The 27,938-nt window shown below is 46.0% G+C and overlaps 1 protein-coding gene across 1 annotated transcript; it reads right to left on the bottom strand.

Moving 5' to 3' along the window:
* Positions 1–27,848, bottom strand: kdm6a (lysine (K)-specific demethylase 6A). The gene is made up of 30 exons (XM_029492938.1): positions 27,375–27,848; positions 27,126–27,189; positions 24,717–24,825; positions 24,428–24,477; positions 21,711–21,769; positions 18,663–18,783; positions 15,340–15,394; positions 14,858–14,892; positions 12,000–12,093; positions 10,154–10,280; positions 9,325–9,423; positions 8,871–9,090; positions 8,359–8,499; positions 6,715–6,807; positions 6,544–6,621; positions 5,569–5,676; positions 5,102–5,488; positions 4,129–5,012; positions 3,446–3,575; positions 3,187–3,292; positions 2,590–2,795; positions 2,250–2,302; positions 2,095–2,169; positions 1,823–1,971; positions 1,621–1,735; positions 1,352–1,539; positions 1,136–1,277; positions 923–1,049; positions 657–827; positions 1–578 (listed from the first exon to the last, which is right to left on the bottom strand). The coding sequence occupies exons 1-30, from the start codon at positions 27,533–27,535 to the stop codon at positions 552–554; spliced, it is 4,374 nt and encodes a 1,457-aa protein (XP_029348798.1). The 5' UTR covers positions 27,536–27,848; the 3' UTR covers positions 1–551.
* Positions 27,849–27,938: the final 90 nt, after the last annotated feature.

The raw sequence follows: 27,938 nt of genomic DNA, 5'->3' as shown, positions 1-27,938 counted from the left end.
TCATCACTCAACTTTTCACATTACAAAAAAATGTTTAAATCTCGTTTTCCTGACCGAGGGGTGTCTAACGTACGAAAAGACCAGCTAGGCTAACGACTCGTCTGATGGGGGGTCGGGGGGCGTTGAGTGTGGAGGTGGGGGGGTCAGACCACAGAACAGAGGAAAAAAAAAAAGAAAAAGAGAAATGATTTACTCAGTAGTCTGTGTGACGATGATGCCAGTTAAAACTTAATATGTACAAAACTTATTTCATCATTTTAAGTGTGTGTGACGTCCAGCTGGGCCAGCAGTAGAACAGTCTGGGCATGAAGACAGGAGGAGCTGCTGCCCCCCTCCTCCAGTCCACTGGGAGGGGTCATAGGGCAGGGTGATGGGGGGGCACCGCTCTGGGGCAGGTTGCATAGACACACAGCTTTCACACAGCTGCCTTATGGGATAGCTACAGAGCGCAGTTAGAGGACCGCCAGCTTACTTCCTGAATATCAGAAAAAAGAGGCAAAGTTTCCCCGATCCGGTCCGACGGCAGTCGAACGGTCCTCAGAGCGGCGGCATCAAGACGAGGAAGGCAGAGGGCTCGCCTGGAGGGGGGGGGACAGAATCAGTCAGGCTGGTCTGCTCTGAATGGGACTCGGGGTCCTGGCGGTCTGGATACTTACGAGTGTGAACTGGTCGTAGACCTGCATCAGGTCCTCGATCTTGTACTGTTCCAGAACCACAAAGTTCTCCAGGTTGGCGCTGCCCCGGCGGGCGCAGTCCTGACAGTGAACCACGTAGGTCTTCCTGCTGTTGCTCTCACTGGTCACAAAGAGCAGGTCAAACACCTCCACCTGGACGGACACACACATTAATCAGAGCTCACTGTCCAGGACATTTTCTGTGATGATGCAGATCATATGAAGAGCTCAGTTATAATTTCTCTCACCTCACAGATGCTGCAGTAATGTGCCGGCTCATTCTGAGTCCTGCCGTGCCAGACCAGCTCCTTCCCAGCAGCCAACAGCAGCTCCCTCTGCATCTGACACTGCTTCAGAGTCCGCAGCAAACAATACCTGACACACACAGATACAGTGTGAGCTCAGTGTAACACACACACACACACACACACACACCTCAGATGAGGATTTATAACTCTCACTTGATCATCTCGAAGAGCTTGTGGTCAGACACTTTGATGTTCCTGGCCATGTTCCAGGAGAGATGGATCATGGGAACGATGGACTTGACGCTCTGCAGCTTGTTCCATTCGTAGCGCTCCACTGCCAGTTTGTACTGATGGGCTGAGGACGGCAACACAGCAGGTTCAGTGAATGAGCTGGGCAGGACCTGGACCAGGAGGGCCTGTCTGTCTTACCTGTGAGCGGTCCGACGTTCCAGGCGATGTTGTTGCACCAGCCGATGGCCTGGACCCAGTGGATGGTGCCTGTGTTGAGCCAGACCAGATCTCCGGGACGCTGGATGAAGCGATAAACAGGCACGTTGGTGGCGTACAGGTCCTCCAGGTTGGGCCACCACGAGCCCATCAGGAAGTTGATGTTGTTCCTGGTGAGTCAGAGAGCAGAGCAGAGCAGAGTCAGCGTCCGGTCCGGTCCAGCAGAGGACCAACAGATCGCTCTCACGTACACTTCGCAGAAGTTGTTGATGACGCCCCAGTATGGCTCCGGCACGGCGAACCACTCACAGTCCCCTGGCCCGATGTTGATGTTGACTGAGCAGAAGTTATTGTTCTCTTGGTGACCTGCGGGAGACCAGGACGTTATTAACAGGAGGAGAAAACACAACAAGGCGGTCGCCTGTGATTCGTGCTCCTGTCCGTGACGGTCACCTGGCGTCCTGCTGCCCGGCACCTTCATGTAGAGCTGCACAGTGTTCATGCCGAGGATGGTGTGTCCCACGTGGCTCAGCAGGTTACCGGCTGACACCACCCGGGCGAAGGCTGGCAGCTTGGCGAGCTCCTGGAGCTGCTGCTTCCACCTGGGAAACATTGTGAAATAATGTGGTTTTATACTTTCATTTGGCAGAGAAAGAAAAGAGTAAAACCGGAGGAACCAAACCAGGACAAACTTGGGACTGTCCAGGTCTGGGATTTTCACTCACTTCTTTTCATCTGAGAGGTCGATGTTGGTGCCAAATTTGATGTGTTTGAAAGGCCCCTTCCGCCGCCGCATCGCACTAATGGAGGGGTGGGGTGGGGGTTAGCAACAGAAACATAGAAGTAAAATCTAAAGAGCAGTAACAACAAGAGACGTCACCTGTCAGACGAATCGGCTTCTGCTTCCAGCTCCTTCTTCTTCTCGTTCTCCTCCTGCCACAAAATTCACAAATGATTAAAAATGTCATGAAGTCTCCTCACATTCAGCATCATCTGTTCTGTCTGACTCAGTTCAGTCTCTGTTCTCTGTAATGGGGGAGAGGAGCTCAGAAAGCGAGAACTAAAAACACACTGAATGTTTCCTTATTTTCCTGATAAAAACTGTGTCGATCAGAATAACCAAAGAAAAGTTGAACACAGAATGTTCCTCTCATGTGTTTAGATTATATCTTATATATATTCCTGTAGCGTGTGTGTGTGTGTGTGTCTGTCCCACTGACCCGTAGAGACTCCTGGAACGACGAGGCCTGGTACTGGGCGTACTTGATGATGGTTGTGTGAGAACGGCTGCTCTCGCAGCGCCACATCTTTCTGCTGCCGCTGGGGTCCCAGTTCTCGTCAGTGGGCTGAGCTAATTGGGTCCGAACCTCCACCAGATGGTCGGGGTTGGCCTCCACCAATGTCTTGGTGGAGAACAGACCCAAGTCTGAGCGCATGTGGTGGCGGATGGAAGGAAGAGCCAAGTGCAAAGAGCAGTGAGTGGAAGATAAAATGACATTCAACCAAAACAAGATACACGGGCAGCTGGCCTGGGGGCTGCTCTGTCCTTACAGATCATAATATACTTAATTAACAAATTGGCTGTGAACAGTTTCTCAGATTTAACTCTTATATAACTGGGCAGGAGGTCAGTGTGAAGAGGAGCTGAGTTCTCTGCTGATTCTGTGCAGTAACACTTCTCGGTTGCAGGTGGTGCTGTTGTGACACACGTCACGTTGATGTGGAGAACACACCGACACACCCACAGAGCCACGTGAGGCTCAGACACAGAGCAGATCCAGTGGCCCCTGAGCTCAGCAGGTTACCGAGCCGCTCACCTAGTTTCAGCGCTCCGGCGAGTCCTCGGATGACGGTGACCGGGTTGGCGGCGTTGGTGCAGAACTGATGAAGAGGAGGGAAAAAGGCGTCCCTCTTGTTTTCTAGCTGTATGTCAGAGAGGAGACAGAGAAGGGTGGGGGTGGGGAGTCAGGGGAGGTGGAGCAGAAAAATTGTGCGTCTGTGTTGTGGTGCTTTAGACTTCACACACCACAACAGCACCACCACTTCTCCTTGTAAGGTCATGTGTGTGATACGCACATAAATACTGGGCGTGGGGGGGTTGAGTTTGTCCTTTGGCAGCGGAGGAGATGGCGGGCGAGGGGGTCGCGGTGGCGGACACTTGTCCAGGAGGATGCTGCTCGTCGACAGGCCGTTCTTCCCCAGATTCCTGCGGGGGAGAGGAGGAGGCCCAGTCAGAACAACTGCGGCACAACATGGTTCACAAAAACACTACACAACATCCAGAGAAGCTGAGGGAATCAGTCGCATCATGAAACTGACTCTATATCCTCCAACCTCACTCATATTTATACAATATAGACATCACACAAACAATACAAACATTTCACTGAGCCAGTGTGTGTTTTTACCCCATTCTGACAAAAAGAGAGTGACATTTAAGATATCAGCCCGGAGCGTTTTCGTTTATATGCTTCTGAAATCTCCTAATGTTCAGTTTTCCGTTTCTCTCCATGAACTGGAGAATCAGCTCTGCTCTCTGCTTCTATCTTTATCTGATCAGGAGTTCATTCTATGAAACTGTGACATCACCCAGCAGAGCCAATAGGAGCGTCTGAGGTAGAGACGTGACTAGACGCCACTATCAAAGATGGAGGATGAGAATGGACGGATAAAGACACAGAAGGAGTCAGAGAGTCAGACTGATCCAGAGCTGATCAGTTTATCACTGAAGCCGGTTTCTCACACAGTCTGGGTCTCACCTGCAGGCTTTGAGGACTTCATTGGAGCTGGGATAGATGGAGAAGGAGGACCAGGGAGCCAGACCAGCAGGGGCGTTGTGTTTGTGGACCCCCAAAGGAGCGTCCACCTTCATGGGGCTCTGGGAGTCCTCAGACCCCTTCCCGTTGAGCGTGGGCCCCTGGCTGTTGGCATTGGACGGGCTGTTAAGGCAGGAGAGGCTGTTGGTGGTGTGAGGGTCCGCCGGGCGTGGCGAGGGCGTAGCGGTGGCTGAATGTGGTGAGGATGCAGCCGAGTGCTCTGATGTTGGCTTGGCGGTGCCGTGGAGACCCGGGTGGACGTTGTTGATTTTCTCTGAGGAAGGCCCTCCGTGGTTACTGTGGTTATTGTTATTGTCATTACTGGTACTATTGGCTTTTCCCTTTAGCAAGGCTGAGAGCTGAGGATTGTCTGAACTGAGCACACTGGGGGCAGGGGAGCCAGGCTGGGACAGGCCACCAGAGCTGTCTGTCCGCCGCGGCTGGACGTGATTAGTCAATCCCTGCGCGGGGGTGGTGCTTGGGCTGAGGGGCGTCCCGGCGGAATGCCTGGTGGCGGCCTCCGGACCTGATGCCAAAGTGGCAACCGCACCGCCGCTGCCGTTGCTGCCCCCTGAAGGCGTGATGTCTTTGGTGTGGACCCCTGAGGTAGTAGCGCAGTGGGGGGGAGAGGACAGGTGGTTGGGGGTGGTCTGGGGGGAGGTGGGGGATAAAGAAGAGGCTGAGGAGGAGGCAGTGCAGGGCCCAGAGGAATGTCCAACCTGATTCAGAATGCCAGAGGAAGAGAAAGAGGTCTGAGGGGAGGAGGAAGAGAAAGGGGGTTCTCCATTGGGACCCGCCAAATGTGAACCTGGACCTTTTTGAAGCCCCTGCAGAGAGAGAGACACGCAGGTGTCACAAGTGAATGATAAAAATGGCCGCCACATCAGAGCCACACAATACATCTGGCGGTGCGTACCTGAGTGGTAGTGTTGCCTTGTTGGCTCCTCCACGTCTCGTCCGTGTGACTGGGACTACTGGTAGTGCTGCTGGTGCTGGGGTGATTGGCGGCTGTGCAGTTGTGAGGTAGAGAGTTCTGCTGCGGGTAAGGCACGTTTCCGTTGCTCGCGCCGCCACCTCCCAGTCCCAGGGTGTGATTTTTGTCCAGGTGTCCCTGCTGCTTTGCCGAAGGACTCGAGGAGCAGGATCCGTTGGCCGTGGGCTGGCTCACACACAGGGGCCGGGTGGCTGTGTGATTGAGGGGGGAGGGGCAGGAGAGGCCTGCGTGGTTGTGGGAGGGCTCGGCCACGGGACCGTTGGGTAGGCCGGGACGCGGCTGACCGCCGGTGGCTGCCTGCTGCCTCATCTGGATGGGAGGACAGAAGCAGAGAGTCAGATGGGACGATTACTGAGCTCCTGTATCAGCAGCTGTGGACTCATCTCTACCTGCTGCTGATGCTGCTGCATGAGAGAGAACTGGCTCTCCAGCTGCTCCAGCATCTGCACCTGGGGGGGCTTGAGGTTTGCTCGGTTGGTCCGCAGGTGTTCCAGGTGCTGCAACGTTGTTAACCACATGTTAACCGCATTTTATTTTAAAACATTTTATTTTAAAACAAAAAAAAAAAAATTGCTCACTGGGGCTAATCGCTCAGTCGTGCCCTCAGAGAAAACAGATTCAGCCTGGAGCTGCTGGATTTTGGGTTATTATGCAAATTATTGTTAGTACCAGAAACTACAGAGATGATGTGACTTCTCCAGACAAAAAGGCCCAACAAACATTGTGTCATCATGAATCTAAACTTTTTTCGGTGAAAATAAAATGTAAATTGTAAAATAATTGTCAGATCTGCCTCACACAGAGCTGACCAAGGCTTTGTTTCATGGTTTATTTTCTTGTGTGGTCCTAAAATTACATGTTTGTGCTTTTCCGTGTACAGCTACCACAAATACACACTCGTACACTGACAGAACATACATCAGTGGATGAGCCAGTCGGTCGACAGTTAAGCTGAGAACAGCCACAGAGGTCAACCTCGACCTACACACACACACACACACACACACACACACACACGTTCATTCTCAGAGTATCTGCATGAGGAGTCAGTTCATTTGGTCTGAAAGCCTGGAGATGACTGTATGTGTTTATGTAACGAGAACAAGACTAGTTATGAATCTGTAATATTTCTTAAATGTGGGATTAACAAACAGCCGATCTGGATTCTGTAAGTTTTCTGTGCAAATGTGCAAATATGGAAAGACTTCATAAAAAGACAGTTTAAATCATTATTGTTTTTGGTCAAGCATCAGGCAGAAGCAAAAAAAAAAAAAAAAAAAACTTCTAAACCCAAAACTCAAGCCCCTTATTTCCTAAATTTCATAAATGTCAGTTTATAGAGTTTTTCTCTGTCGTGTTCCCACCTGAAGTTTCTGTGGCGTGAGGTACCAGCTGGGGATCTGCTGTTGACTGGTGCTGTTTGCCCACGACTCTGAACCACTCTGTGAGGAGAAAGAGAGGAGGGGAAAGTCTGCACAGCCTGCTAAGGTCTCCTTGTAATCCTGCGATAGACGGTTTTTCTGCTGCTGAGATACCTTAGCTGGGCTGGCAGTGCGTTTCCTCTTGGCCGGACTGGCCTGTGGGTCTGTGTGGTTACTGGCAGACTGGCCTCCTTCCCCTTTACAGGCCTACAAATCCAGCACACGGACACAGTTTGTGATGACACAGCAAGCTAACAGTTCCTCAGGTTAACTGAGTGAATCTTGAACCTTTCTGCACAACAACACTCACGTTACATCCACATGCATGACAGCCTCAGCGCTGCATGTCACAACTCTGATTAAAAGTGTTGGTCTGCTATCACCTTAATCTGACTGGTGGTGGTCGATTAAGGAGAATCAGAGTATTTCATGCTTTGATCAGGATGTGAGATGAATTTTATTACTGGACTTTTTCACTGCAGCTGAAAAACGCTCCACATAAGACTCACAGATCGATGTAGATTCATCTGCTCACATTGACTCAATCACACCTGAAACTTTAAACTCTGGTTGAGCAAGAGAAAGCCTAAAGCTCGTTTTTCTGGGGGAAAACTATGGTGGCGGCAATTCAAGAAAACAGGCAAAACACAAATACGATGAAAACAACACAATATACACCAGTGTCTCCAGGGCACACTTACATGGATGAATTAAAAGGCTCAACTTCAAAAAGGCAACTTGTGTGTTTCAGCCGGTGCATCGCTGTTTTGTGTTCCCTGGAAACACTTCTGTTGTGTTGTGTTTGCAGCTCATGTGCCATCTGTGATTTTAAATTTGTCTGTTTCCTTGTTTTTTTCTTTTTATACGTTCAATTGATGTTAAAGTGTTTCTAAATGCATGACCAATAAAGCTGATGATGATAGACGAGGCAGAGCTTCAAATGTTAACACAAGATACAACTTCTGAACCAGAAGATCGACACAAACACCACAGCTTCAATGTGAGGACCAACATTAGTGTTGACAACTATAGCCAGAAGAGCCTCAACAGAAAATTGTGATGGCAGAGGAGCAAACGTTTTGTTTGCATGTGTTTCCTGCTGCAGTGCTTTGAGCCCTCAGGGCCACCGTAGAAAACTGTGATGGGCAGATGGGGCAGGTGATGATAATGAAAATGAGATTATTTGTGGCTGATCACACTTAAGGGCCATAAGAAACAGAATACATGAAAATATAGTAAATAGTACTCAATAAAACTCAATAAAATAAAAGGGGTGGGGGAGGTTTGGGGGATAAATTGATTGTCAGACACATGATACACAAACACATGCACTGGAGCTGCTAAAGTGTCCGGGTCAACATGCATCTGCAGCATCTCTACAGGATTTATGCATCTTTGAATTAAGGGAATGAGGTGTTGGACATAATGAGGTCCCTCTGGTGCCACTTGATAATCTTAACACTTGTCACATGGCACAGAGCAGCACCATCATGAAGGTCTCTACTAACTACACTCCAGTAATTAGATTATTGGAATCTGGGCCTCGCTCCAACTGCCTCAGACTGTTGCTGGTCCTGCTTCCCATGGAAGTTTGGGAGCTTCTGTATTTTCCAACTTTTATATATATATTTTATTTGATTTTTTTTTTATCTGAGGGTATCAGAGTGAGGCCTCAGATTTAAATTTTAAACCTCTCATAATTTTACTGTTCAAATATTTTTACAAGAAGGTGGAGTCTTTGTATGAGCTGGATCTCACCTGCTGTGCCTGTGCAGTGTTCAAGGCCCCCTGCCTGGACGTGAGCTCAGCAGGGATGGGAAGGCTCCACGCCTCCTCAATACTAGGAAGCATTTTACTCTTATTCTGCAGACTACCTGGCTGTAGATTACACAACTGAGCCTAGGAGAAATTGTGTAAGACACAGACTTTAGTGCTGGAAGTTGGTTTGACAGGAAAGGCACTACAACTCTACGGCGTTCTAGGTAACCGTACAGAGAACAGAAATGTTCAATGCAATGAAGATATGCGTTACAATTAAAAGTGAGAAAAATGTGTCTAAACACATCAATATGAATCATTATTCATATCTTGGAGGCCAGAAATCAAAATGACCAAAAAAAAAAAGAAGCACAATCTGCATTTTTTAAAAAGCTGATTGCTTTAGCAGTAAACACAGCACTTCAATATACAACACACACTCCAAGATACTTCACAACATCAACAACAACAACCAGAAGCTTTGGGGGGTTTTGATCATCATCTGGCCTTACCTGCAGCAGTTTGATGCGCTGTGTGAGTGCAGCAGTGTTGAGGCAGGCCCTGCTGCGCGTAGCGTTGATGTAGCACTTGATAGCATCGTGCGGCTGGCCGCAGGACTCGTAGAGCGTGCCCAGGTCCATCCATGCAGCAGCGTGGCTGTGGTCCAGTTGAACGGCGCAGATGTAGGCCTGTAGTGCATCCATAGGCTGGTTCTGCTGCTGATAGAGCACCCTGGGAGCACAAGGAGAAGGGAGAGGGAGGTGACTCTGCTGCCATCCTGCAGGATTTAGGTCCTTATCTTTCTGGGCCAGCCCAGAGGACGTGACCCACCCCCTCATACATCTATCTATAGATCCTCCCTCTCATTACGGCCTTTGTCGCACTGCAGCTGCTGCATCTGTACGAGCCACTGAGCCCTTCCAGATGTTGGCCTCCCCAGTTTAACAGTACACGTTGTGTTCTTACCCTATGGAGCACCAGGTGTCAGCACTGGCCTCCGACTTGTCAATGGACTGACGGTAAGAGATGAAGGCATCCTGCACCTTCCCAATACTGGAGTAGCACCTGAGAGGAAACAAGGAAGAAGGGACAAGATGAGAGATGGTACCAAAGCATCAGCTCTCAGATTAAAATGAGATCAACGGCATGAACTATTTTGACTGATAAAGTCGTCTTCGATCAAACCTCGTGACAAACAGCATTCCACATCAGGTTGCTGAGATAAAATACTGAAGATAACAACATGCCAAGCTGTGACGCTGGTAAAGACTTTCTAAACAGCAAATCATCAAGAAGGCATCAGATTTAGAAGCATTTAAAAGCCAACGTGTCTGTTCATGAACTGTCCCGTTAAAAATAAAATACTGCCTCCACTCAAAGTAAAGCTTGATATGCACAGATCTGTTCTGTACGTACTCCAAAATCCACCAAAATAAAAATGCTAGCAAAGTGCCCCCCCCCCGTGTTAGGACTGCAGCTAACAATGTTCTTTCACACCATATTGGTAAACCAATGAATTCTGTCCTGTTGCTAATCAGCTCTTAATAAACCAGGAAGTGGCCTGATCTGAAGGGTAATGTTGGTGGGGAGGGTTCTTGTGCATCATCACATTGAATCTCAAGTGCAGACCCCCTCCACACAGACACTGTTTCACAGCTCAGGATACAGCCAGGCTTAGCTAACACCTCAAGGGACTGCTCAAAGGGAGGGGGGGTAATACTCCCTCTGCCATAAACAGAAAATGCAGCAGTGCAGTAAACAGAATTTTTTTTGGAATTTAACCCAGTCGCCTTACCTGCCCAGAAAATACCAGGACTGTCCAGAGTTTGGGTCTGCTTCTAAAGACTTCTGCAGACACTGGATGGCATAGCTGTCCTTGGAGCCTTTATCCCCGAGCTGCTCCACCGTGTGATGCATCCAGCCTGGGGGGGGGGGCAGAGCAGGGCAGAGGGGTGAGGTGAGGCGGCAGAATCTGAGCATTGTGAGGCTGAGTCACATGAAACAGATATGAGTCAAGAACCTGGACTCAAAGGACACAATGTGCAATCAGAGAGTGAGGCACTGTCTGGTGTGCAAATAGACCAGACTCATAAACAAAACAAATGGCTGTGGGAGGGAGGAGGACGAGGAGGGGTATTCATCACCCTGACTCTTCTGAGGGTCTGACATCAAACAGCCTTTACAAAAACAACAAGTAAATAAATCCTCCCAATGCACACAACTCTCACAGTTCTGAGCAATCTGCACCGTCTAACCTCTTCTCTGTACACCTGTGGCAAACTCCAGGCTCACATTGTTTTTTAATTCTTCTTTTTATAACAACTGGGGGAGCCATCAGGGTGAGGGGGTGTATGAGGACAGGAAGAAAATGGATCTCTCTCCTTTAGAGCTCAGAAACAGATGAACATGTTATGGCTTAAGAGCTTTGTCCAGAAAACTGACATGGAAATCAAAGCGTTTCCTTTTCTAAAGTTCAGATTCTCATTCCCAGCTCACCTCTTCGGATTTGGCTCAATAAAGTATTCCTTTTTTATTATAAGCCATGGAAACACTGAATCCTGGACCCTACGTCACTCTGGGACAGTAGTAGGAACGTAGATTAGTACTGCTGCCAACAGTCATGAAATCAGATTCATGTATGGTAACTAAGTTTTAATGGGCAGCTCAGACATTTTTTTGAGGTTGCTTCAAGTAATTGTGGGTTCTCGACAGAAACTTGAGCCTGTTACATGTACAGATGAAAACCTACATGCAAACTTCCAAAAACAGAAGTTAGAAGACTGTGAGGCTGGAAGGCTCCATCCGCACCAAGTTGAACCCCCCCTGGTTTCAGTGGGTCCAATCAGCCTGGTCAACAACATGGAGGATGCACCTCAGTTATCAGTGAGTTCTTCCTGCTGAGCTGACTGCTGCTGCTATTACATGTGCTGACAATTCACTCTCCTCTCTTTTAGACAGTGAACATCTCAAATGTCTGCTAAATCGGTCAAAAAATATGAAAAGAAAAAATTAGAATAAGGTCTTTTCAGTGTTTTCTTGCAGCCCGACATGTCAAACATTGAAAATTAGACGAGACGACAAATCTCCAGCTCACTTGATACAGGCAGTAATTGCACTCGAACAGGTTAACATGGACACCAAAAGGAAAAACCAAGATGTTCCTCTGTGCTCCATGTGTCCAGCCTTAATGAGCCAAGACGTAAGAAACAAAAGCAAAACCACAACTCCAGTAAACTGACACCACAAACCACCAGTCAGTCCTTAACAATAAGGATCACAAAAAGCGTTTATTAGCTCAAAACTATTCTACATGAACTCTAATTTTCACAAATACACCCACACAATTTCAGTCTGCATCTTGTGTGCATGTGGAGGCACAGACCCTGAGCTGGGGGGATGGGAGAAGGAGAGACACTGCTGCATTTCAGCACATACATACACACAAAGCTACACTTTGAGAATCAGCAGGGACGAGGACTTCAATGATTGTAAAAATATAAAGAAAAACTGAGCAGAAAAAAAAACAGGCAAAATCACCAGGCATGATGCAAACTTGATCCATGATCACGCAAAGTGGTTCATGGTGCACAAACAGATGTTGTGCAGATGATCAGACCGGACTAAATGAGCAGGAGACTCACCAAGTTGTTGCAGTGTAGTTGCCTTCACCTGCGCAGGAAGATTCTCCGTCTGCAACAGACTTTCATAAGCTTCTTTTGCCGCTTTGTGTTTCTTCTGCAGGCAGAATCAGAGGAAGAGGACGAAGAGAGAGAGACAGAGAGGTTGTTTAAGCCAGACAGCAGGGTCAGTGTGTGTTTTATGGTTCTATCTGCACAGACACAAAGAGCCTAAAGACCTCCTCACACTCGTAATGACCCACCAGACCAACACACACGGGGGAGGGTCAGCGTGGAGTAGGACAGGCCAGACTCAACATGTCTGGCAGCTTTTAGTGAGTCTGCACCTTAGACGCGGGTGTGTGTCCACTGATGTTTGTTTGAGGGAAACCTGAGCAGCCATCTCTGAGGTGAGCCCACTGTTTGTTTTAACGTGGTGACCTCATTGACCTCCAATCTGAGCTGGAAGGTAGAGGTTGGTGGGTGTGTGTGTGTGTGTGTGTGTGTGTGTGCGTGCGTGTGCGCAGACAGAGTCAGCGTTCTCTTATCAGCCCAAACATAGTCTTCATAGTCTAAAGAGAGCCACTCCCATCTCGACACACACACACACAGACACACACAGACAGTCTGGTCCCGGACTTCCTGTCTGCACATAATAAAGACACTTCGAGTTAAACCCTGACACTTGTGGCACATAAATGATGGAGGCTTTTGGAGGTTCCTTCCTGTTCAGACTGATGAACGTCAATGAGCCGGAAAACAGCCGTACAACAAACACTCATCACTCACAGGCTGACTTAATTCAGAGCTGAAACTCTCCTGTTCACTAAATCACCTGTAACACACTGTAGAACGGAGATAAACAGCCAGGGATACAGCAATATGTGTAAAGATAACAGTTATACCGACAACTCATTGTCATTTAGCACTTTTACAGCCACAATGAGGCTTTAATCATTTTTCACCCTTTTGTGTCAGAGAGTATGCACATATTCCGATCCAACTCAACCTCAGCTGATAATATGTGGCTCAACAAACTGTAACTGTAACTGTAACAGGAGAAGAAGAAAAAAAATATATACAAATATATATCCTCACTCTGAGACCAGAAACCGATCCAGAGACTTTGACAGCTAGGCCTCTGAATGAGACACTGATTGGTTGTGACATCACCCACCAGAGCCAATAGGAGCATCCGACGTAGAGACATGACTCTAGACATCACTATCAAAGATGGAGGATGAGAATGGATGGATAAAGACACAGAAGCAGCAGAGCTCCAGTCAGAGTCAGACTGATCCAGATCTGAACTAACTTCCTTCATCAGTTTATGACTGAAGTCAGTTTCTCACAGGGACAGATTCTCTGTTCTAAGGACAAAGATCATATCTACAACTATCATAAACCACCGCGGGGTAATAATGCTCTAATCAGAAAGATGACGTGATCCCGTGGTCTAACTAAGGTTAATGTAGGAGAGCATATGAACTTATTCCAGCTGCAATCCATCATGAAGGTAAGAAACAGAATTAAATCGGACAGTTTAAATACAGGTGAAGTTTAGGTGTGACCTCTTGATGAGGAACATCTGTGAATGCTGATGATGAATAATGTTCTGGTTTGGTTTTGTGCTGATGACATTCCGTTCCTCATCAACCTCATCAGGTCACCTTTCCTCTGCGAGTGTCGGCATTTCTTTAATCTCTGAGCTCTGAATTCAGAGCTGTGCCGCTGCCAGTTTTCTTCAATATCTCAGCTGGCATTAGTGACTGTAACCATGATGGTGCTGATGCGGCAGCTGCTCTGTAACCACGGTAACTCCATCCACAGACACATGTAGCAACAACACAGTAACATCAGAGGCGGCCACTGACTTTTATGTTGATGTGAAGCCGAACAGTAAGAGCTGTTTGAGCTCTGAGGCAGAAAATGCAGTTGGTTTCCATTGATCAAGCCTAAACAGGACACTTCGTCCTCTGTGCCATTAAAAAGAAAAACAAGCAGACACCCCCTCACATTAAGCTTTTATGAATGACATTTAAAACAGAATCAATGACAACCTGAACATGAATGGAATGAGATTCTCTGGCTTTTCTAACATGGTTCAGTTTGTCTTTTGTGTTTGGTTAAACTGTTACTGTCCAAGTTAAAAGAGACAGTCAAACTAAAACGATGAGTAGTGAATTTATCTGTTTGAAAACCTTGGGAGAGAACAGCCCATTTGTCAAGGCAAGATAAATGAGGAAATAAAACAAGCTGTTAAGATACAGTGATGAACTGTATCTGCATTATGTGAACCATCTTTCAGAATAAAATAAGTTTTACTTTTATTTTTCTCACCATTTTTAAAAGGCCTGTCATTTTGAGCCATTTCTGATGCCTGGATACCCACAAGAAAAGCTTTTGGCAGTTTTGATAACCAAAAACCAGCTCAGTGTAGTTTTCCATCTCCTCTCTGGAGCTGTAGTAACAACAGTTTAGTCAGCCAATCAGAAGGGGCAGTCTGAGTCTCTCTCCTGATTGGCTGACAGGTTTCTGTTCAATCCAATAAAAACATAGCAGATTTCAGATGAACGCAGCGCAACCAAGCTCTGCAAGGTTGGTTGGTGGGTCCAGATGGGGTGAGCTTGGAGGGCTGTCACTATTTTGTTGTGACATCACAAAGTCCCTGGCGGCTGGTTTTGAGGCTCAGTTTCTGAATACAGACTGTGAGCATTTCTCTGAGGACTGACACCTTTGATACTTTCACTTGATTGGTATAGAACCTTGACCCGATTTAGAATCAAAGACCGCATGGAGGTCTACCTTTAGACCATATGGACCTTTAACCTCCAAACATTGACACAGAGACAGTAGCTGGTAAATAGTGAAAAGCTTCTTACCTGGATCTCATACAAATGAGCGATGTGAAACTGAACTGTGGGAAGTGAAGAAAAAACAGCAGAAGAGAGAAAATTAGTTTCCTTGTCAAAGAAGAAATGAGGACTATTACAAATGTGGCCCCCCAAACCTCAGTGTGTACAGATTGCAAACAGTATGGAGCACAGATGGGAGGGGGGAGTGGGACAGCCTCCCTGGCATGTACATGTAATCTGAAATCACATTGTATATGTGCAATGTGCTTCCATCCCTCTCTCGCTGCTGTCTCCTAGGCAACCCCGGGCAGAGTCAGCAGGGAAATGGCAGCAGCAAGGAAAAACTGCTCAGTAGAAATATTCCTGTGCCCTTTCAATATGTGCTTTCTGCCATGGACTAGCTGCTTCATCACATCTAATGCTATATCTCACAGCAGCATATGGCTGCTCTCTATGTGCACCCCCACCCCCCTCCCAAACCCCCCTTGTATTATAGTAACTATACTTACTTTCAGCTTTGGACAAAGTGCAGAGATTGGAGTCGATCAAAGCCAGCTGAAAATGCTGCAGAGAGAAAAAGAAGCACTGGATTAGTGTGTGTGTGTGTGTGTGTGTGTGGGGGGGGGGGGGATGTTATTATAAATCAGCTAACTCCTCTTGGCAGTGACTGGACTCTGAACATTAGGTGCTAGTGCTAGGAAATTTGGATTTTCCCTGTTAAAAAAAAAAAAAAAAGACTGAGCCGTAAATGAACCCTGATGACCGTAACATGAGGACTCAACACTCCCACCTTCCTCCTGTCCAACCTGATGACAAAGAGGCGCTGATATCCAAGCATGCAGACCGGCAGCCTGTCCCTGTCATGTGAACTTTATACAGGTCTGTTTGAGGGAGACAGATGTCTGCAGAGGCTTGGCTGTGCCGGGCCGCCAAGGCGTGGCACACTACGAACCAAGGTCTGCCATTCAGGGTCAGTGAGCAGATTAACCCATGAGGGTTACAATACTACAGAGACAGCCGGGCTTCACTCCTCCTGCTGGGGGGCTCCAACACAGCTCCATTACTACAGCAGTCTTTTGACTTTATACACCTTCCCAAGGGGAGGAGTAGGGCACCCATAGGTGGCTTCAAGGTGACAGGTGCTGCTGCAGTTACTCAGCTGAACCACAACACACACAGTTTGTGCTTTTAAAAAGGCATCACTGCTGGGTCTTATGTAGGTCAGTAAAACAGCTCCTGGAATCAGGTTCTAGAATCTAGATCAGGGTCGTGGAACACGCTGTACTGCCGGTGCTGCTCCTCCAAACTCCACCATCAGCTGTAGGGGAGGAAGACAGGAAAAGGCTGGGGGAAAAGGCAGCTGTAAACACATACTGAAGGAGTGTGCGCACACACACAAACACACAGACCGATAAAAATCAACAAGAGTCCATCTTTGGAGCTTTTCCTGCATGCTTCACCCGAGGCCGGTGTAACTTTACGCGCACGCGCGCACGCACACACACACAGAGGAACCTTTTTAGAACAAATTCCATTTTAAGCAACAAGCTACAAAAAAAAATACCACACACACTCACCATGGTCAGATATTCTAACACAGTCAGACCAAGCGTTACCTAGGCGGCCAGCAGATCACCCTCTTCCTGGAGCCTCGCTGCATCCTCCTGTAGGTCTCTGCCGCCGTCTCCTCTTTCCTTCCCTTCCTCCTCTTTTACACTTGCTCTACCAGCAGGCAGATAATGCAGCAGGATTGTCAGCTTGGCATTCCACCTCCCTCCCCATGTCTTGCCTTCCCCTCTCGCTCTCTCCCTCTGTGTTATCTTTCTTCCTCTCTCTCACTCTCTCACCATCTCCCCCCTCCTCCCCCCTCTTCTATCCTGGTGTCACTGATTACTATTCAGCAGACGGCTGCAGAGGAGAGTGCAGAGAGATGACACACAATACCTCAAAGCTGGAACAGGCAGGCACACGCCACCTCTCTGTCACCCCCCTCCCTCCCTCTATCTCACCTCTTTCTCAGCTCAAAGCTCTGCACAGACAACAGCCAACTCATCACCTCAGGAATACACAGAGCTTGGATACACTCCATCCAATCTAATTTCTCCTTCTCTCGTTGGCTAAATCAGCAGCCAACCTAATGGAATCAGGTTTATGCCAGTTAGTGTACATGGTAATGACAACAATGCTCACAACTGCCATGGTAACAGGGTGTCTCCATCACCTGATGCCTGTCACAGTCTTCCTTTATCCACTATATAGTAGAGAGAGGAAAAGGTTGAATGAAGAGGAAGCACCATGAAATATCCATCCCTGCATTTTCTAACAATTTTCCGTTTGTCCTTTCCCATGTCCCTTCTCTCTTTTCTTGCTCTTCTACCTTCAGCCAATCTCTGCTTATATAATCGATGCCCTTCTCTCGCTGTAGATAACTGGGGCAGTTTCTTTGTGTGTGTGTGTGTGTGTGTGTGTGTGTGTTTTGCTGGCAATGAGCCAGGACTGAGAGGGAGGGGTTCTATCCAAGACAGAGTGAGGACGTGCAGCACGTGCAGCTTTTACAGCTCGATGCTGCACCACCTCCAGCTCCACTGTGTGTTTGCTCCCAGAGGTTTTCATTGAGACCATCAATCTCCTTTTATCTGTCATTTCACATTTTAACCATCGTTAAATAATATATTGATGAATAACATTTCATTTTCAAAAAACAGCTAAGATGGTGCGTTTCTGAAAAGAATGGGCACTGGTTGTGTGTCAGTTTCCATGTCAACTCTACATAAGGCAGGTGGTGACAGTGGCGTGACCACAGCAGCCGTTGTGTAAATAGAGAGAGAATTAGACAATTACACTCGAACAATGAACAAACTACAGACACATTTCGGTGACTAAACTCAAAGCATCAAAGAGGAAGCTGCTGCAGAGACCGATGACCTCTCAGGGCTTTAAGTTTGTCCTGATGGTTGAACCAGCAGCCAGAGGAGAGACTGCCAACATATGGGAGCTCAGAATTTTTCCTCCAGAGTTAAAAGATGATGTCTGGTGGCTGAGTAGTTAGTAAGGATACCACATAGACATACTGAGTGGAGAACAGGAGATCACCAGTTTGACTTCCAGCTGAATGGACCATTTACTGCACATCAACCCTCCACTCGCTATACATTTACCATCTTTTTCCACTGTAGCTATTGATTCAGGTATAAAATCCCCCCCTCCGGCCTGTTATTTAAAATCATGAAAGGCATGAAATTGAAAAACAAAATAAAGAATAAAAGAAATGTCATTGCAATACATAAACCTTGACAGTGCATCACACAATCTTGAATATGACTGCAGATGGTAGAAACCATCATGAACGCTTGGTAAATGTTGATCTAAGCATAATCAATAATAGCACCATAAGCCTTTAAATATACACGTGGAAAGAAGCACTTTGATCAAAACAAACCCTCCAAGTTTAAATGTAAAACAAAGCTGTATAATATACTAATGCACTGAACTGCAGGATGCGGACCCTTGTGACAGAATGTCTGGAGCAGGACAAAGGCCAGGATTCATCGACCTGGATGTTGCAGCTCTTATGACTTCATGAAGACTGACTGTGTGGTAATTGGGTAGATTATATTAAGAATATTTATATTTATAGTAAATCTCCTAATAAGATTTTATTTTGCAATTCCAACAACTGGATTAAAAATTCCTCGTCTGGAACAATATGGATAATGCAGGAAGTAGAATATGAACAATGTCCACTTATCAGGTGGATGACTGAAACAGGTTCATGACCCGAACGCAAACAGACACTGATTCCATCAATGACTCCAAGCCACTCCAACTTTACCTTTAAGCTCGACTCGTAGTCTGTGTTGACTTTAAACATGAGTCCCAGCCTCAGATGAATCTCTTTAGCTCTGGAGAAGCAGGGGTCGATGTAAAGCACCTCCTGGAACGCTTTGATTGCCCTGGAAAGAAACACAACAACAGGAAATTCAATACAAATAACCCACATAAATATAACGTCCCTGACTGCAGTACAGAGACCGATCTTGGCCTTTCTGGAGTCCACCTCAGCGACTGAAGTTTAACCCCTAGACTCTTAGACGTTTCACCAACATGTCAATCTACCTGAATCTGAGACCTTGAGGTCCCCTGAACTGGAGGCAGTCAGACTCATCAGCATGTTGCTCATGAGACAAAATAATCAGACCTGACTAATGGAGACGCACATGAATGCCAAGTGAACGCAAAAGTAAATCACATAACGGCAGGATTTAACTCACACGCGAGCCTTGAAAAGTAACTGTAGCCTGTTTTCCTCAGTGAAAATGCACATTTGCACTAACACAAGTATATATTGCCTTTACATATAGTTTAATTCAAGGTACCAACAAGTGGTGTTATTGTTCTTGAGGTGGATCGTGTCACACATAGGCAACATGAACTAACATGGACGCTTTTCCTTTCAGCTATAGAGCCTCATAAATTAGACATGCACCAGACTCTTCAGGAAGTGCTATAAGATTAATAATATATATAAAACCTAGGGCCTGTTTGACTTGACTGATGATGCACTTATTCTTCTTAAGCTTACCAGTTAGTTATTTCACAAGCCTCAAATCCCAGAGGTCTTGATTCAGAGCTTTTAAGACAATAAGCTTTTAACAATACCAACGCTGATGCTCTTGGAAGTTTAACTGGAAGCTTCAACATCCTGTTCCGATGACCAGCTGTCTGTCATTTACACACTTTCCCCTATACAGTTTGTTGGGCAGCTCTTCATGTCTGTCACTGCCTGATTAAAACTGTCAACTTTTGTTACCCAAAATGATGAAGAAAAAGAACCCTTTAAAGGCCACATGAAGGTTTTCCTTATAAAGTTGTCATTTTTCAAAAATGTCACCAGGTCTCCAGCTAGGCCTCTAAAGACGCGACTCTAGACGTCACTATCAAAGATGGAGGATGAGAATGGATGGATAAACACACAGAGGGAGTGAGAGAGTCGGACTGATCCAGATCTGAACTAAATGACACACAACACAGCATATTAACGAATAAAAAAAAACCCACAAACAACTTTCCAACTAAAGTAATTTTCTGTGTCGCTATGACAGCAATGGCAACTGCATTTCTCCATGAGGCCCCTTCGCCTAGATGAAGCAGCACAGCTCTGAACTCACTGCTGACTGGCTGCCACACACACACACAGCAGACTGAACTCACTGCTCCCTGTCCGATCTCCCTCCTCCTCATTTATCTGGTCCCTCCCTCACTGCCTCCCTCCAAAGTGAACAGCTTATCTTCAATTGCTTGTGACACACAGCGTAAGGTCGTCTCGATGACGAAAAGGGCAGCAGACATCAAAAGGAAGCTGCAGATCTCTCTCTGTAGGTCAGACTCAACTGTATGGAAACCATTTATTGATCTATTAGATTATATATGATCTAGACTTGCTCCGATTTGACATTTGCATGACATCTGTAACCTGGGTGGATTTTTAATGGCCACAGAACAAACATGGAGGCCAAGACAGCCAGGCCGGCGTCTCTTTGAGCGAGCACGACTTTAGCCCTGTGAAGTAACATTCACAGTCTGACAGCTCAGCATTCCTCTGGCCTTGGCCTCAGGGTGACGTAATCCATCCTCTAGAGCCTGACATGACACCCCCTGCCCAGCACCCCATCCCTCTGTCACATTCCCCTGGCTTCAACGAAGGGGACATGACATTTCTACGGACGAGGTAAAGGTGAAGAATGAGGCCGAGCAGGCAACCGCCAAAGGTGGAGGAGGTGTCTGCCACACACTGAGCTGAACAACATGACAAAAGAGTAAAGATTTAACCACAGTTTCTTTCTTTTTTTAATATTATTAGCTTTACTGAACAAATAAAATAAAGTAGGGTCATTTTCCCATAGACTTCAATACAATCTGACTTCTTTAACTGTAGGAGTCGCCTGCAGACAGACCTTCTGTCGGGCAATGAAGTGAAAGCAATATATGAAGCCTTAAAACTGCAGAGTAAGACTTGACCAGCGTTACACGATAAGACTGAATATGGTCCCGTCCCTGGAAGAGATTCTGTCAGCAATGTTCTATGCCAAGTCACTGCTGTCTAAATCTTTATGATTAAAAACAAATTCACCGTCCACGTCACCTGGACAATATCACAGGCCACCGAAGCATCCCAACATGGAAAATACTTTTCCCTACAGAGTGGTACTAGAACACAAACAGGTCACCCAGCTAGAAAAATGTGAAAATAAATATTGCGGTTTCAAATCTTTAAAGCTTGGCTTAGACAAAGAAAACAGCAGAGTAATGTTTTGTTGTGGTGGCTAACTAAAGCACAAAAATCTTGCTGAACAGGCACAAAGGCAGCAGGCAGAGGCTGCTGTAGTTAGACAGAGGAAAGCTGACTCTTTTACCCCCACCACTCTGACGGCAAGGTTCAACCGAGGACGCGTCATTGGGTGCAACATTTGCCGTAAGATCTACTCTAATCATGAAAGCCAACAAATCTCCATGTTCACGTTTACACCAATTCTCATGCAAGAGCTGTAACAAGCCTTAATCTGTTACACATCAACATACTGAGAAAACACAGTAACACAGTGTGTAGACTGACAAGTTCTTAGCTTACCGAAATAGAAGACAGACATTATGATAAAAGAAATAAACCAATATTTTAGGAAATAAGCTGAATGGCATCTCCTGCAGAATAATCAGTGATACTTGGAGGCCAGTTTCCAAGAGCTGGTGGAGAAGCTGGTGTTGATTTACCAAAATGACAGCAAATATTGAAGGTGTGAAGCTTTCTTAATCATCATCATCATCATCATAAACCTGGATGACATCATGTGTGATGAAGAATATCATTTAATAACACACTTACCACTGAAATGCGCTGTAATGGAAGTAAACCATGCCAAGGCCGTACAAAAAGGCAGCATTCTGGGGAAAAGAGTTAATAATTGTTAGAAAACAGCAACATACAAACTTTTACATATACAATAATACACAATATATACAGCATGCACTGTAATATAATATGAAATATCCTGGAATCAGTTTTTGGCTTTGCTTGTTGATTTCCCCTGTACTGGACACTTGGCTTATATTCAATAATTTCAAATGCCATTTCCAAAAGTGATATTTTTCATTTGTTGAAAATGCGTCATCAAAATCGGGATATCATTTTCCAATGTCTCTCCTGCTATCCTTGACCTCACTTTCTGAATTACATAATGGCTAGAAGTGATTTTATAGAACACTCTGAAGTCACAGTGAATTTGACCTTCGACATAAAACGCCATTACATTGATTTATCTTTAGTGAGATGAGCCATAGTGTATAGTTTCATCCATCAGTGACCTTTGGTTCACGATTGAGTCCAAATGAATGTTTGTGGAAAATGTGAGGAAGGTGGCTGAGGGTGTAACTGAGCAGACAGCCAGACAACCTGACTGTCACCAGCAGAGACGCACAAAGAGACATTAGAGGCCAATCAATGGACATGAACATGCATCAGAATTACATCAAGCCCTGTTGACGACAATTAGCCAAAAGGACATATCAATCAATGACCACTTCCTCCTTTCAAAATAACTTTTATGAACAGGCTTAAACCACAAAAAGGAAATATTTAAATTAAACACAATATTTATCAATATTCTAAGACACAGACAGATAATGCACCTGATACCAAGCACATACAAAGACGTCAGAAAGCAGAGTTACCGAGCTCCAACGAGATTCAGTTTTTTCAGTTAAACCCTCATTGATGGAGCTCAGGCCTTATTCGCTGGACCACACCAGGCTACTACTACAGAAACCTGCCTAATCCCACCACTACCACCACCACCTGCTGGAAGGTCCAACCTCACAGCTTCACTTCCCTGTGCAGATACTGAGGAGCCCATCAACAGCTCTGTTTAAACATCAAACCGAATGGGCCGATTCATCCGAGTCACATTTTCTGAGTGCGTGTCTCAGCACATATTACACACATTAAACTCTTATTCAGTGTCAGTGTTCAAGTCAAACCAGTACCCTTTATACAGGATTAGAGTGTTGCTCCAGGACTCTTACATGTAGCCCACAACATCTTTGCTCCTCAGTTGCCACACATTGCTGTGTAATTGACATCTAACCGTTTGTATGACATCATGGCTTTCTCTATTCTTGAGTTTGCTAAAATTTTCATCATACCTCAGAGTTCTCACCTCCACAAGGAAACAGCAAATCCCATTACAGCCTCATTTTACTATATTATTGCAGATAGATGTACAATAATCAGACCAACAGCTACTTGCAGGGGCCCATACAGGCTGCTCTGTGTTGGGTTGTCACTATCTAACTTGATTGGCATCATTGAACTGTGCAGTACTTCCAAATAGACATACAGCGCGCGCACACACACACAACAGATGACAGCAATCTTGTACCCAGTCAACACTATTCAGTCCACTTGAACTACAGTTGAGGTGTTGTTCATACATAATGATACGCACAGCAAAATGAGTTTTTATTTTATTTTCTTGGCCAAGTGTCACAATGTCACCTTTAAAAGGCAATGCAGGTATCCATGTCATACTGTATTTTTTACTCTGTCTTGATCATCAACATCACCACGTTAAAACACTTCAATAATTCTACATTTAGATAACTGGTGGCTATTCTCTCTTCAAAATAACTGTTGCAGTTCCTCCTACACCTGATCAGTCCACATGACCTCCACTGTCTCCAGTAAGACAGGTGATCCTGACCCAAGGTCTTTGATGGCCTCATCAACAGGGCCAATATTCCCCTTACCATATAGGCTAACGAGAGATTCAAATCAAATCAGATTTATTTATATCGGGCCAAATCATAACAAAGTAACTTCAAGGCCTTTACATATAGAGCAGCTCTAGACCAAACCTTTTCTAAACCTATTTAAAGAGACCCAACAGATCCCTGATGAGCTTGAAAAACTTCCTTTAAGAGGCAAAAACCTTGGGAAGAACCAGGCTGGGGGGGGGGGGAGCGAGAGAGGGGGCACAGGGTGGTAGTGTAGGGTGAGAATGAGAGCAAGAGAGGGGGATATTCAAACAGGTGTAGGCAGGAACGTGATGCTGCATGATTGCTAGAAGTGCCAACATTTCTGTCACCTTCATTTTGACTGTTAAGACTGATCTTAGATTCCACAGCACAAACTACCTGATTTCCAGCACCGAACATGACAACAATGCTTAAAATATTTTTTGCCTCTATTTTCAGTGGTACTGATACTAGTCCCATATATTTATCTGTATTGGCAAGTTCTTATTTTATTGTATGCATGCAAAGGAAACATTGATTTGTGTATAACATTATAACACTTGTGGTAACATTTTTTGGTTTCGTGTTTATGAACAGTAACTCATTAATTCATCATTTTAACAGTAAACTTCGGGGTCTCTAATGGGTATATTAAAATTTAGATCCATTCTGAGGCCTGATAGTGGATGATGAATTATCAGCAAGGATATCAACGTTGAAACAGTCTTTTCAAAAGGAAAAAAAGCTGATGGTTCTGAGGAAGCCATTCCCCAGAAGAAAGTGTTACACATGTGAGGAGACTGTACTCACCTTCCAGTAGTCCAACTGTAAACTGAAGTACCTCTGGTATGCAGATAATGCTGCAAATGGACATGAATCAAACAATTAGATCAAGAGGGAGAGACACAGAAGGAATAAATGATTAGAGACACAACACAAGTATCCTATGCCAAATTAGGATAATACAATCTGTAGATTCATAAACATACATAACAAGTCCAAAAAAAAAAAAAAAAAAAAACACAACCAACAAACAAAAAGGCTATTGGCTGAATCGAGAGTGAAAGACAAAAACAGACAGTACGGTTCAAACACCTACCTTTTTGATAGTCCTCCAACAAAAGGTTGAAGTGGCCCAACTGACAGAAAATGTCGGGGTCCACCTTCCCCTCCGCTTTCAGTATGAGGGCATCATAGCAGCTAACAGCCTGAATAAAGGGACAAAGAGTAGAGTTACCGAGTGGTGCTACACAGCAGCACGTTATAGAAGCCATAAAAGGCCAGTACAATTAGAACCTGACCTTAATGCTTAGGCTGGTAGTTCAGGTTTATTAGAAGTGATAACCAGATGCTGCTGGCTAATGTGCTACCGCAGAGTGTTTTTTTTTTCCCAAATCCACCCAGGGCTGCTTTGCATCGTACAAGCTGTAGGCCCAAATATGGGCTTTGTCAGTCTTTAAACAACGGCTAACCAAATTAGTATTGATAGTCCAGACAACAGCCATAGATTAGTACCGATTAGAGAAAATAAATGTGTGTATGTGTGTGTGTGTGTGTGTGTGTGCATAAACTAAGCCTTAAAACCAGCCACCAAAAGAAAAGAAAGATGCCTCACACCAACTTTTTTTTTGGTAACATGTTTAATTAATGACGGTTTGTCCATTAATTAGAAATCTGGCCAGCAGGAGCAGAAAATATATAGCCCTGATATTTGTTATTTCAAGGAACTTGCAAGTGTATTTTTCCATACATTGTAGAGACCATTCTAATGATGCAGAACAAGCATACTAATACTGATGTTTATTTGTAGCACAAAGTTGCTTGCATAGTCTGATATAGCATCAGACAAAGGCTGGTGTTGATACAAAACTTTAGAAAAATTGATTACTAACACATAACTCATGCATTATTACTCAGATTCTGGCACAGCTACCACAAAGGTCAGCTAAAACCCAGCAGACAATCAAACAAAGACTGTGATTCAACAGACAATGCACTTCCACATGCATCATCTAAACTATATTGGAAATGTATCCAAATGTTTACTTTCCTCATATTAAGGTGTGCTGGCTCCATGTCAGATTAAAACATTGCCCCATGCTGAACCTATACTCTCCCTTCCCCCACATTTTCACATGGCAGAGTGCACAGAGGATGCAAATGGGAACATGGTGTCAAAGAAGGTTCATTCAACTACAAGGGAGCACATTAAAGACCCCTGTATTATTCACACAGTCTGTCTGACTGACCAGAAGCAAACAAACAAAGGCAGACAGTGGGTGCGTGGCTGGGCCTAATGTGGAAGTCCACCCTAACCAAATGAAATGATGCTCCAAGCTAAGTCTCCACCAGGAGCCCCAGCAGCCACATGTTGAAGACCCGGACCGGGCAGAGGCGGCGGTGCGGCAATAACATGGACGGTTGCTAAGTGTGCTCCAAGCACCGGGCTGTTAGTTGAGTGGTTGCCCCTGACTTCTGCTTTAATGGCTCATCTTAGCTTAAAAAAGAAAATAACATAAAGAAACACTGATTCTCCTCCTGCCTTCGTCGTGACCCCCCCACACACAAAACGATTATTGACCTAGCTTCTGCTGCTACTTAGCTATCACTATTTTCTTTCCATCCCCGCCATCTTAGGCCAAACCAAACAGCCATTATCATTTACACAAACACAAACTACCGCCGTGGATTTGTTTCTCCATAAATAATGGCAATAAACGCGGCTGTTCGGACGGACGTGTGTGCGCGGAGAGGGGAGAGGCAGGAGGGAGACAACCGCTGGACAGTTAGCCGCTACATGCTACATGCTACCGGAGCGGGCTGACGCACAACCCAAACTCTCTCTCCTTTGTACCGGGAGATGCGGAGGACGGTGGAGCGGGACGTCGACATTTATCCCAACTTATCCCATTAAGTTCTCCGCAAAGTGCTCTAAAAATTAGCTCCCGGGACGTGCTGTCGCACTTTAGGAAACGAAAACACAAAAGCTAGCAGGACGTTAGCACGAGTTAGTCTCAGTTCACAGAGGCTGCTGTAACATTAGTGCCTTCTCCATCACACACGTCTGTCTTCGTGGGGATAATGTTCGCAACAACACACTCAGGGGCTAACAAATGCTATCACTTAGCACGGTCCCAATTCTCCTGATCACCGATGACTCCACCGCTCTGTAGCCCGGTGGAGGGTCACGTCGTCCGGCTCCTTCAGGCCTGTTTTGACGCTGGTGGACATTTTCACACCAACACACTGAGGGGGGTGGGGGTAATAATCTGTGAGTGTGGACTCAAAGCTGCTCTCTCGTTTCTTTCTCTTTGCAGAAAGAAACAGATTCAGCTTCAAAGTTGGGCATTCATTTTGGGGGCTTGTTTGTGTCGCTGCTAACCCGACGGGCTGACTGTGCTGCTGCTGCTGGTGGTGGGGGGGGTCTGTTCCACTGTTTTCGGGGGGAAGGGGGGGATCTGCCGGAGTCAGAGCAGATACTGTTTCCCTGCTCAGCTCGGTGTCATACCTTTAACAGCAAGGCCTTCGTTCTGGCGCCATCTTCTTGAAGCCCATGAAATCCAAACAGTGAACTGCAAGTAGAGGACAGACAACACACAGGCGGTTCCGTATTACTTGAGGTGGGGGGGTTGGGCTGAGGGAGGGGAGGGGGTGGGGGGGGGGGTACGTTCATATTTGTTGTTTCAAACTGCGCTAAGAAAAATAGAAATAGCAGAAAATGAGCGGGTGAGAGCGTCGGGACAACAGCCCGTCTAACCTGTCAATTCCGGCCAAGCTCTCTTTCTCTTGCGCTGTTAGCTTCGGAAAGTCCTCTTCGATTTCGGTCGCTTTTCCCGACGCCATTTTCTCCTCGTCATTACCAGCAACGCCGAGACTCCGGGCAGCGGCGGCGGCGAGCGACACTCCGCACGATTTCATGGGAAACAGCCGGGTAGGATCGACGAGCACCGAGCCACTCCGGCAAAAACGCAACAACAAGCCGAGTGTCGCACACCTATCCAGGACTAAAACGGGGCGTAGCGTTAATTCTTGCCAAATCCTCAAGGAAATGATCCCTCCAAATTACCTTCTACACTCCTCATTGTACGTCAAAACACGGCTTGTATTCCGGTGCCGATTTGTGCATGAAGTTGATGTAACGTTGGGATTTAGGAGTGAGTGTTATTTGATAATATCGCAAACTTCCCCAACCATCGGCTCAAAGTTGTTGTAATTGTGTCACAGAGGCAAACGCACGCCGCCACCGTCGACACGCCCTCCAGCCGTACCGGCCAATCAGCGGCCGGCGTTCGCGGCCACATGACCGTCTCCGGTTGATATG

This window comes from Echeneis naucrates, chromosome 21 (genome assembly GCF_900963305.1).
Source record: "Echeneis naucrates chromosome 21, fEcheNa1.1, whole genome shotgun sequence".
NCBI classification, from domain to species: Eukaryota; Metazoa; Chordata; class Actinopteri; order Carangiformes; family Echeneidae; genus Echeneis; species Echeneis naucrates.
The sequence above is the reverse complement of the archived record's forward strand: the minus strand, read 5'-3'. Positions and strand labels throughout refer to the sequence as shown.